The sequence below is a fragment of the Pelecanus crispus genome, chromosome W (assembly GCF_030463565.1).
Source record: "Pelecanus crispus isolate bPelCri1 chromosome W, bPelCri1.pri, whole genome shotgun sequence".
NCBI classification, from domain to species: domain Eukaryota; kingdom Metazoa; phylum Chordata; class Aves; order Pelecaniformes; family Pelecanidae; genus Pelecanus; species Pelecanus crispus.
In genome coordinates this window covers 10,589,339-10,601,188 of record NC_134675.1, presented here as the reverse complement: position 1 = coordinate 10,601,188, position 11,850 = coordinate 10,589,339, and the positions used below count along the sequence as shown (strand labels likewise).

Sequence of the window (11,850 nt, the reverse complement as noted above, 5' to 3'; positions counted from 1 at the left end):
TTAGGGCAAGTTTACACCATATAGATAGCTTAAGTCACTGCAGGATAAGTAATCACATTACAACCAGCATCAACTCTAGAGTCCTATAGTTTCAGGCTCTCAGAGGCTGGTCTAAGTATTACCTATCACTGCCACCTTTCTTTTCAGATTACTTAGCTGCTATTTGGGAACTAGTCAGAAGCAGTTGCAAAACCCGCTTGATTTATCTTTAACTTCATATATTTTTATAAAAAAACAACTCAAACAAGGGTCAGAAACTTAGGACTGCAGGGTAAAACAATTCCTGCATAGAAACAAAGTAGCTTTGGCAAGTTAATTTTTTTTTTCCTCAAGCAGGTATCCCTTCTAACATGTTAGACAAGAATATTAGTTTGTCTGGTTAATTAGGACATTCAGGTTTTATAGAGCATTAAAAGTTTATTCCTTTATGCCTACTACTGAACAGATGGAGCCATTGGATTTGAACATGCTAAACTGTTTAGTAGAAAAGATAAATGTGAAAGTTATTGAACACAGGTAACGAGTGATTATCTAGTCAGAACATGCAATATGTAAACTTAAACAAATTAAATGAAAAGTCAAATAGGCAACTACATTAAAGATAATGTCATTAATCTTTGAATATCATAGCAGCCTACTTGGAATTGCATTTGACTGGGCTTTGTTGCTGTAAATAATACAGCTCATGCACAGGTATGGATGTACGTTTTGTACACTTTCAAGTATTCACTGAATACTACCAACATATATACACTCATACACGTAAAGCTCCAGAAGATTTAGGAAATTTCTAGAAGACAGTTCATTTTTGCTCATCCTTTGGAAGAGGTCTTCTGAAGAGAAGAATATGCGGCTCTGAAAATAAAATTGAACAAAGCATCAGCCTGTCACTCAAGTCCTGATTACAGATACTTCTTTGATTTAAGAGCTTGAACAATAATTGAAGCTTCCTGTCAGATAACAAGCAGACTAAGAGAGATCAAGTCCACAGGAAGGTCTCCATGTATAGTATTTCCAGATCAACTTTGTAGTAACCATGGAATAGTCGCAGACACTTTTGAAAGTTTAATACCAAGAGTTGGCAGTTTCATAAGCTTAAGGAAATACTTAAAAAAATCCAACCCCCCCAAAAAACCTACCACCACCCCCCAAAAAAACCCACCACAAACAAACCCACAAAAAAAACCCCACCCAAACCCACCAACCCAAGAAAACCCCCACAAGAACAGCAGAACTGGTACCAGTTCTGTCTCTACAGTGGGCTATTTGATGAGCTTTATCACTGTAACTTATTCTAATGAACTGGTGATTCTGTCCTGGTCAGGTATGTACTGACAAGTATCAAAAGCCACTTAGTTATCAATAACATAAGTTGACTGCATTAACATTGACTTTATCATAAATACCTTCAAAAAAAGCCCAAGGCAATACATTCAAAGTATCAAAGGTATCCAGATAAGACAAACACTGGAAGGTTAGGCTAATTACTACTTCTGTTTCTTTGGAAGCTTAGAACTCCACGGGACTAACTGCAATTCATCTATCACCAGTTAAATCACCATTGACAAGACTGACTAAAAAGGTATTTAGAATAGTTGTTGTCAGTATTTTATACTTAGCAAAGTTTTATAGCTTCACAGCACAGTAACTGAGAAGACCCTGGCTTCAGTATAGCTTTTAGCAGGCAGTATAGCTCAAACTATACTATAGATTTTTTTCATAGCATTGATATAGAACCTCATCTAGGTGAGCATCTATTAGCTTTTTTGTACAAGGTAGGTATGTCAATTTCATTATATAAAGTTATGCTGCTACATCAAGTTTGGGACAGTCACCAAGATACTAACATAACTCAAGATCTCACTAAAACCTCTTTTTATAGCGAGAGATAGGAACATATTCAAATCTAGTGTGTTTTGTCAGCTAAGAGGCTGCAGATACTTAGAAGGAAGCCAGCATTTTGCATGTCCAGTTCCAAGAGTGAGAGGTGAAGGTTTAGAATAAAGGTTGCTACACTACTTATGTTGGTAAAAATAGCAGGCAGATAAAGAAGAATCTAAACATTTAGCAGGAAGCTCCAATTGGATTCTAGAGGAAAGTAATTGCATACTGAGCTTCAGTTTCAAACACCCAGAGACATAGTATTTTAAACTCCTTTGTTCATCTTGCTTTGTTTAGCTGTGCTTACCTGGCTCATGGATCATGTAGTGAACCCAGCCAAGACTTTGCTGAACACCAAGTCGTCTCCATTCCTCTTCAGACATTAGATGAGTTTTTGGTACTTGCTTTGAAAGTTCTCTCGGCAGCATCACATGTCTGTAGAAGTGTAATTATTAACTCATATTACACACACACCAACACCTGTCTTAGCATACACTAGAAAACTTGCACAGATCTATACTGAAGCAAGTTCAGTTATGAATACCAAAAACCTCCTAGAAAGAAGCCTACGGTGTTAGTGGATACTAATTGGATTATGAAGCATCAGTTCAAAAAAGCAATTTTAAATTCACTTTGCCTACTAAATGTTACATCTTTAATGTAACCGTACACTGAAATCTTCAACTTACTGCCTAAAACAGAAGATTCAGTCCCCTGCATGCTCTAATCACAATACTTGTGGTACACAAGTACATTCATGGCAATTAACTATCATATCAGCAGTTAACATGATTAGGAAAACAGGAACTTTGCACTTTTATAAGTCACTCCTGCTAGCATCAGTTACAATCCAGAACAGACTAGTGCTACAGTATAGCTTTAAAAGAACATATAGATGGCTACCCAGGTCTCGGCAGCTAGGATGGAGCTCTTACCATCCACCTCTGCCACAGCGCCAAGGAGACCTAGAGGGCTTCACCCCCACCGCTTCATTGCCCTCTGACCGGAGCTGGCATTGCCCACTTACTAGAGGCAACTCCAGAAAGGGAACAAAGCAGACCAAAACCAGCAATCGAATCGCCCGATTCCAAACCCCCCCCTCCCCCCCCCCAGCAGTCTTTATCTCGAGTGCCTGCGAAAAAGAGGCAAGACACTACTCCTCTCCGGGAGCTTTTAAGCTACTCACCACCGACACCGGCAGGGCTTACTTTCGTAAAGTTACCTCACAGTCCGAGAAAGAGTCACCCGCCCAAATCATATCTTCCCCTCAAAGAGGCGACAGAGGCCCCTTTCTAGGACCCTCAGCCAGCCCAGCCTGTCTCGTACCGATACTCATACTGCTCATCAAAATACTTGTCAGAATAGTAGATCTGCTTATTAGCCATAGCAAGCGGAGACAGCAACAGCACTTGCTCTTCTCGCAAATTAACCACGCAATTCCGCGCCCGTTTCGATTTGAATCTAACAGTTCAATGCTTATTGGTGGACTAGGCCAGCCAATAGCATGCTGCGTGGCCACGCCAGCGGAGATGGTTGCATAATTCGAATGCTTGTCTTTCCACCAATCCCTGGGAGCTATGGGGGTTGATTATCTAAGACGGTGACGGTTGGGGTGTTGGGTTGTGTGTGCGCGGTCGGTCTGGGTATGAATTTTGGGCTTTACAGAGGTATTCTGTGTGAACCTCAGTGGTGTGGCGATGGGCTGGTTGTAGCCAGGGACTGGGTGGTTCGAGCAGTTTCTAGAGCACTCTGGGCTACATGTGAGTTTTGGGGGATTGTTAGTGGTTGTCATTCTGTTGTGTGGGGATCTTGCTGGTATGGCTGCTGTGGCTGCCTAGGTACCCTTATGTAGCACAAGCAGCTGTAATCTTGGGCCTTCTGTGGATTGTTGATACTATGCTACTTCTAAAAGAAATGAATGGATTTCTAGGATTTTTTTTCTTGTAATGCAGAGAACTACTGAGGGACTAGCATGGTGGTTTTTGTGTTGCTTCTGTATTAGGTTCATAACTGTGCTAACAGTCCAGGCTGAGTGCAAGAGAAAATATGCATGAGGATGTAGGCATCTTCAGAGCTGTGTAGTATCTGTGGAAGTTGATTCCCAGTTACAAGTATTCTTGTAGAATGTAGAAAAATAGTATAATTAATATTCCTGTAGTAAAAAAGCAGCAACTTTTCAGAAACTGATGGCAGATACTGCTGTTTCTAGAATATGAACATTATTTTTGTGTTAAATTTTTTTCAGTAGGCAAATATTCTGTACTTTTCTAAATTTCTTGGGTATAGCGGCCCCCTAAGATTAGATAAAGCTAACAGGTATGTTGTCAGACAGGGTTATCTCACTATCCCTATTTCCATCGTTGTGGTGGGTTGACCTAGGCCAGCAGCTAAGTCCCCACCCGATCACTCACTCGCTCTCCTCAGCAGAATGGGGAAGAGAATTGGAAGGGCAAAAGTAAGGAAAGAGGAAGGAAAAAAACCCCATCACACCCAACAAACCAACCCACAAAACAAGTGATGCAAAAGTAATCAATTGCCACCTCCCACAAGTAGACTGATACCCAGCTGTGGTGGGTTAAATCTTGGCTGGCTGGCTGCCAGGTGCTCACCAAACTGCTCTCTTACTCCCCCTCCTCAACAGGATAGGGAGAGAAAATAAGATGGGAAAGCTCGTGGGTGGAGATAAAGACAGGGAGATCCCTTACCAATTACTGTCACATGCAAAACAGACTTGACTTGGGGAAAATTAATTTATTGCCAATTAAAATAGAGTAGAATAGTCAGAAACAAAGACAAAACTAAAAAACAGCTTTCCCCCACCTCTTCTTCCCAGGCTCAACTTCATTCCTTCATTCCTGACTCTACCTCCTTCCCCCACCACCACCTCCAAGTGGCGCAGGGGGACGGGGAATGGGGGTTGTGGTCAGTTCATAATGCTTCATCTCTGCTCCTTCCTCCTCACAGTTTTCCCCTGCTCCAGCACGGTTCCTTCCCACAGTCCTTCAAGAACTGCTCCAGTGTAGCTTCTCCATGGGCTGCAGCTTCCTTCAGGACATATCCACCTGCTCCTGTATGGGGTCCTCCATGGGCTGCAGGAGAATCTCTGATCTGACAAATGGAGCTCCCCCTCCTTCTCTGACCTTGGTGTCTGCAGGGTTGTTTCACATTTTTTTTTCATTCCTCTCTCTCACAGCTGCTGCACAGCTGGTTTTTTTTTTTTAACCCTTTTTAAAAATATGTTTTCACAGAGGTGCTACCAGCTTTGCTGATTCATTCAGCTCTGGCCAGCAGTGGGTCTGTCTTGGAGTTGTCTGGAATTGGCTCTGTCCAGCATGGGGGCAGCCCTGGTGTCTTCCCACAAAAGCCACCCCACACTACCAAAACCTTGCCATATAAACCCAATACACTGGCCAGTCTCCCAGTAATGGCTACTTTCTCAACACCCACCCCCCCCCCCCCAAGCTCAGTTTTCATAGCAGAGTCTGATGTCATATGGTATGGAATATCCTTTTGGTCAATTCTTGTCAGCTGTCCAGGTTGTGTTTCCCCCAACTTCTTGCCTGCCCCTGGCATACTCGCTTTAGGGAGAAGAGTGGGGAAAAAGAGAAAGCCTTGATTCTGTGCAGGTACTGTTTAGTGATAGCCAAGGCACTGGTTTGTTATCAACACTTTTAGGCAAAAATCCAAAACACTGCACCATATGGGCTGCTATGAAGAAAATTAAGTCTGTCCTACCTAGACCTATTGCAATCTCCTTTTGCATTTTCTGTCTATAGTGTGCTTCTAAAGTAAAAGAAAGTTAATTTAATTTTCTGTTTCTGTGTAGTGCCTTTGATTGTGTAATAGATCTGGCTGACTATTCTAATGAGAAAAAAAAAATTGAAGCTGTGTGAGGCACTAATGCTGGCACACATAGTTGGATAAATATAATTCTTTTTTATCAGCAGCCCACTGTGGTGAGTTGACCTTGGCTAGCTGCTAGGTGCCCACCAAGCCACTCTCTCACTTCCCCCCCCCCCCCCCCAACGGACAGGGGGAGGAAATAAGATTAACATGAGCTGAGATAAAAAGGGGGAGATTACTCACCAATTACCCTCATGGGCAAAACAGACTCAACAACACTAAAAACACTTTCCCCCCACCCCTTCTTCCTAGGCTCAACTTTAGTCCTTCATTCCCGACTCCTGTACCTTCTCCCCCTGCCCTAAGCAGTGCAGGGATGATGGGGAATGGAGGGTTGTGGTCAGTTCATAACAGTTCGTCTCTGCCACCCCTTGCTCCTCACGCTTTTCCCCTGCTCTAGCGTGGGTCCTCTCCATGGGCTACAGTCTTTCATGAACTGCTCCAGCTTTGGTCCTTCCTGTGAACTGCAGTCCTTCAGGATAAGACTGCTCCAGAGTGAGTCCTCCACAGACTGCAGTTCCTGCCAGAAAACCTGGTCCTGAATGGGCTCCCTCCATAGCCACAGTTCCTGCCAGGAGCCTGCTCCAGCATGGACTCTCCATGGGCTGCAGCTTCTTACAGGAAATATTCACCTTCTGTGGTGTGGGGTCCTCCACAGGCTGCAGTGTGGATACCGGTCCACTGGGGTCTCTTCCACAGACTGCAGGGGAATACCTTCTCTGGTGCCCGGAGTACCTCCTTCCACTCCTTCTCGGACCTTGGTGTTCACACTGCTATTTCTCGCACTTTTTTCCCCCCTTCATTCCTCAATGATGGGCAGCATTTTACTCTTTCTTAAATATGTTTTCTCAGAGGCACCACCAGCTTTGCTGATTGGCTCAGCTTTGGCCTGCAGTGGGTCTGTTGTTGGTGGGAACTGGCTCTGTCTGACGTGGAGGCAGTGCCTGGTCTCTTCTCACAGAGGCCACCCCTGCAGCCTCACTGCAACCAAAACATTACTATGTAAGCACAACACACCCACGCTTAAAGTGGCCTTGTTACTAGTACTGCAGCCTGAAGGCACAGTTAAATGTTAAAGTTTAAACTGATCTCACCTGTCATAACCATTAAAAGGTAATAATACTTTTCTCTTAACTGGATTGTATCTTAGGGCATGTCAACACATCATTTACAGGCAAAATTAAATCAGTATTTTTATACTGGTATAGTTAAATGTGTGAAATTTCTTTCCTTAACAAAGATCCTAAACCAGAATATGGATTCCAATATAATCGTATAAGTACATGCTACCTGTAAGTTTTCTAAGGTGTTGGCTGGTGTTAGGTTAAATGATAAACTCATCTGCACACACAAAGGAGGCACAGAGAAACAAGGGCAGGAGGAATAACTTGATTAATAACCTGTCCTGGCTGCTCCCAGGCCCATCACTGGAGAGCTACTAGCCCATCAAAGGCCCATCTCTACAAACCTTGAAGAGCATAGAGGTACAATGACAGGTGGGGGAACCCAAATTAGATTCCTGAGGAACAAACACCCAGTCCAAACCCCTCCTAGGGCTGTCTCAGCAGAGCAATCAGCCCCATTGTCCAGGCATGAAACCTATCAGAGTCATCAGGAGCAGCTTTCCAGATCGCTTTTCAGACTAATAGGGGGTTGCTGCCTAGGGGTGGGACACATTATGGGATGTAGGAAAAAAACAGTTTGGGATTGCACAGGACTTGTTATGGGATGTTGTATTTGGTTTATGTGGCAAGATTTTTTTTTGGGGGGGGGGCTGCAGGGGTGGCTTCTGTGAGAAGATGCCAGAAGCTGCCCCCATGATGGACAGACCAGTTTCAGATAGCTCCAAGATGGACCCGCCACTGGCCAAAGTTGAGCCAATTAGTGACGTTGGTAGCACCTCTGTGATAACATATTTAAGAAGGGGTAAAAACTGCAGTGCAACAGCAGCTGGGAGAGAGGAGTGAGAATATGTGAGAGAAACAACTATGCAGACACCGAGGTCAGTGAAGGAGGGGAAGGGGGTGCTCCAGGCGCTGGAGCAGAGATTCCCCTGCAGCCTGTGGAGAAGACCATGGTGGCACAGGTTGTCCCCCTTCAACCCATAGAAGACCACATCAGAGCAGATATCCACCCTGCAGCCTGTGGAGGACCCCCATGCTGGATGTGGATGTGCCCCGAAGGAAGCTCTGACCCTATAGAGAGCTGTGAAAGGCAAGGCGCTAACTGCAATATGACTTGCTTAGAAGAACAAACACTACTTGGGACTATGAACTTTTTACCTCAGGGTCGATGTGACCTGAAGACCCAACTAAACTGGCTCTTACCGGCTGAGAGCACTCCATACCAGTGATAAAACAATAGGAGATTTTCCTTAGGAAACCAGGCGTATAACCATGGCCAGAACAGCCATCAAGCAGAATCCAGTATAAAACCACTCCACCTGCAGCGGACATTGGTTTAGAACAATGAAGATTAACATACCACTGACCATACGTCCACACCACCTGCACAGGACAAGCACATATTGTTTATGCGAGAAATAGTAACTGATTAGCCCACCCCTTAACATGAGTAATTTCATTGGTCTGCACAACTGTATTGTAACATATCTAAACCCTGCTTTCCTCTGCATCAGGGTCCTCCATGCATTAGGCTGGGGCACCACTTTCGACATAGCTAATATGAGAGAATAAATTCCTTTATTAATCCAATACTAAGTGTCCTTGTCTTCCTCCTTGGCCAGCAAAGAGCTGACTTTTACAGAGCCCACACTGGAGCAGGCTCCTGGCAGGACCTGTGGCCCCGTGGAGAGCAGCCATGCTGGAGCAGGTTTTCTGGCAGGACCTGTGGCCCCACGGGGGACCCGCACTGGAGCAGTCTGTTCCTGAAGGACCCATGCTGGAGTGCTGGAGTGTGGTGGTGACCTAACCTAAGCAAGTCTTGGCACCCAACAATCCAACATGCTGCTTCTCCTGTCCTGAGTGAACACCTTGACAGATGGGGCCCATTACCTCATCTGTTCTTATGAACATTTGAGGGGGGCACCATGGAATGGGGGAAAAACATCTGCATGTATGTCAAGGGACAGGGAATGTTGGTTAATGAAGATGTGTAAACCTGACTGTTGGATGTAAAGATGGTTTAAGCATGTAGTATTAGTTGTATATGTTGGGAAGAGGGAATTTTGGGAATGAGAAATAGATAGAATGGGAAGGAAAAAGAAAGATATGGGACAGAAGGATCAAATGTTGTAATGAAGTGTGGGTTAGGTAAGTGGAAAGATATGAGTAGGGTATAGAAATGAAACAATATACAGATGGGATGGTCAGAGGATACTTAGATGTATCAGATAATGTGGGACCTGAGCATGACACAAATGGTAGGGATTAAGAGGTGGAGGTTCTACTGGGTCTGGCTGGGATGGAATTAACTTTTTTTCATAGCAGCCCATACAGTGCTGTGCTTTGCATTTGTGCCTAAAACAGTGTTGATGACACACTGATGTTTTGGCTATTGCTGAACAGTGCTTACACAGCATCAATGCTGTCTCTAGTTCACCCGCACCCTCACAAAGCAAGTAGGCTGGGGGTGGGCAAGAAGATGGGAGGGGACACAGCCAGGACAGCTGACCCAAACTGACCAGAGGGATATTCCATACCATATGATGTCATGCTCAGGAATAAAACCTAAGAGAAAGGAGGAGGGGGGGGGGGTATTCATGTTTATAGTATTTGTCTTCCCAAGCAACCATTATGTGTGCTGAGGCCCTGCTTTCCAGGAAGTGGCTGGACATCTGCCTGCTGATGGGAAGTAGTGAATGAATTCTTTTTGCTTTGCTTCCGCGTGAAGCCTTTGCTTTTCCTATTAAACTGTCATTATCTCAATCCATGAGTCTTCTTGCCTTCCTTCTATTTTCTCCCTGTTCTGTGTGAAAGGGGAGTGAGCAAGTGGCTGTGTGGGTGTTTGGATGTTGGCTGGGATCAACCCACCACAAACATACTTTTTTTAATAATCCAGGGTTAGGAGATCATCTGTTAGTACCAGAATGACATTTCTGTTCCTTCTTTTATCATTTCATTTCCCTGGAAAGAATTAGAAATATTAGTGAATGATAAATAAGCAGTAACAGTAACTTCATAAGTTCTGCAAACCTGAGCATAGGGATATAATTTGTAAAATTCCTAAAATAACATAATAAGCTTGTTGAATAGGGGTCTTGCCAGCATTTTCTTTAGAATATTGGCATACACAAAGGATATGACAGTCATCATTACAAAGAAGGGAATAAACTGTTCTGTATCCAATGTGGAGAGAACAAAAATGCTTAAACTTTATCAAGGTAGGTTTAGAGTAGATATTAGGAAACATTTCCTAGCAGTATCTAAGCCCAATTTAAATATCTAAGCATTGAAATGATAAAATTTTAAACAATGACTTAAGAAAAATATGCAGCAGGAATGTTTTAGGTCCAGCATGGATTCACCAAGGGGAAATCATGCTTGACCAACTTAATAACCTATGATGAAATGACTGGCCTGGTAGACAAGGGGAGAGCAGTGGATATTGTCTACCTAGACTTCAGTAAGGCCTTCAACACTGTCTCCCATAAGATCCTCATAGATAAGGTGATGAAGTATGGGCTGGATGAGCAGACAGTGAGGTGGGTTGAAAATTGTCTGAACAGCTGGGTCCAGAGGGTGGTGATCAGTGGCACGAAGTCTGGCTGGAGGCCAGTAACTAGTGGGGAACCTCGGGGGGCAATACTGGGTCTGAATGTGTTCAACATGTTCATTAATGATCTGGATGATGGGGCAGAGTGTACCCTCAGCCAGGTTGCAGATGACACAAAACTGGGAGGGGCGGCTGATATACCAGAGGGTCATGCCGCCATCCAGAGGGACCTTGACAGGCAGGAGAAATGGTCTGACAGGAACCTTATGCATTTTAACAAAGGGAAATGACAAGTCCTGCACCTGGGGAGGACTAAACCCAAGAACCAGTACATGATGGCGACAAACCAGCTGGAAAGCAGCTTTGCAGAAAAGGACTTGGGGGTCCTGGTGGACACCAAGTGGAACATGAGCCAGCAATGTGCTCTTGCTGCAAAGAAGGCTAATGGTATCCTGGGCTGCATTAGGAAGAGTGTTGCCAGCAGGTCGAGGGAAGTGATCCTTCCCCTCTCCTCAGCACTGGTGAGGCCACACCTGGAGTCCTATGTCCAGTTCTGGGCTCCCCAGTAGAGGAGAGACATGGACATAGTGGAGAGAGTCCAGTGAAGGACACTGTGTACGGAAGGGTTAAAAGATGGAATTTTGGTCCATGGTTGAACACTGGGTGAGAAGTAGATAGGCGAGTGTCGTGGTTTAGCCCCAGCCAGCAACTAAGCACCACGCAGCTGCTCACTCACTCCCCCTGCCCCGATGGGATGGGGGAGAGAATCGGAGGAGTAAGAGTGAGAAACACTCCTGGCTTGAGATAAGAACAGTTTAATAATTGAAATAAAGTAAAATAGTAATGATAATAATAACAATATAATAATAATAATAATATACAAAGCAAGTGATGCACAATGCAATTGCTCACCACCCGACGACCGATACCCAGACAGTTCCCGAGCAGCAATCGCTGCTCCCCGGCCAACCCCCCCCCAGTTTCTATACTGAGCATGACATCGCATGGTATGGAATAGCCCTTTGGTCAGTTTAGATCAACTATTCTGGCTGTGCCCCCTCCCAGTTTCTTGTGCACCTGACAGAGCATGGGAAGCTGAAAAGTCCTTGACTACCATAAGCAGTACTTAGCAACAGCTAAAACATCAGTGTGTTATCAGCATTCTTCTCCTACTAAATCCAAAACACAGCACTATGCCTGCTACTAGGAAGAAAATTAACTCTATCCCAGCCAAAACCAGGACACACTTGCACATACACACATATACATGCATGTGTCTACTTGTGCCTCTTTTACATGACTGTATCCAGAAAGAACTTCACCACCACCTTAGGTCAGATAACAAGCAGAATTAGTGTAAACAGATACAGTGACTAACACCAACAATTCGTA

At 44.3% G+C, this 11,850-nt stretch overlaps 1 protein-coding gene across 1 annotated transcript; it reads right to left on the bottom strand.

Annotated features, from left to right (window-relative positions):
* Window positions 1-802: 802 nt before the first annotated feature.
* LOC142596519 (cyclin-dependent kinases regulatory subunit 2-like) lies at window positions 803-3,266 on the bottom strand. The gene is made up of 3 exons (XM_075725665.1): window positions 3,208-3,266; window positions 2,189-2,316; window positions 803-855 (listed from the first exon to the last, which is right to left on the bottom strand). The coding sequence occupies exons 1-3, from the start codon at window positions 3,264-3,266 to the stop codon at window positions 803-805; spliced, it is 240 nt and encodes a 79-aa protein (XP_075581780.1).
* Between the last annotated feature and the right edge of the window lie 8,584 nt (window positions 3,267-11,850).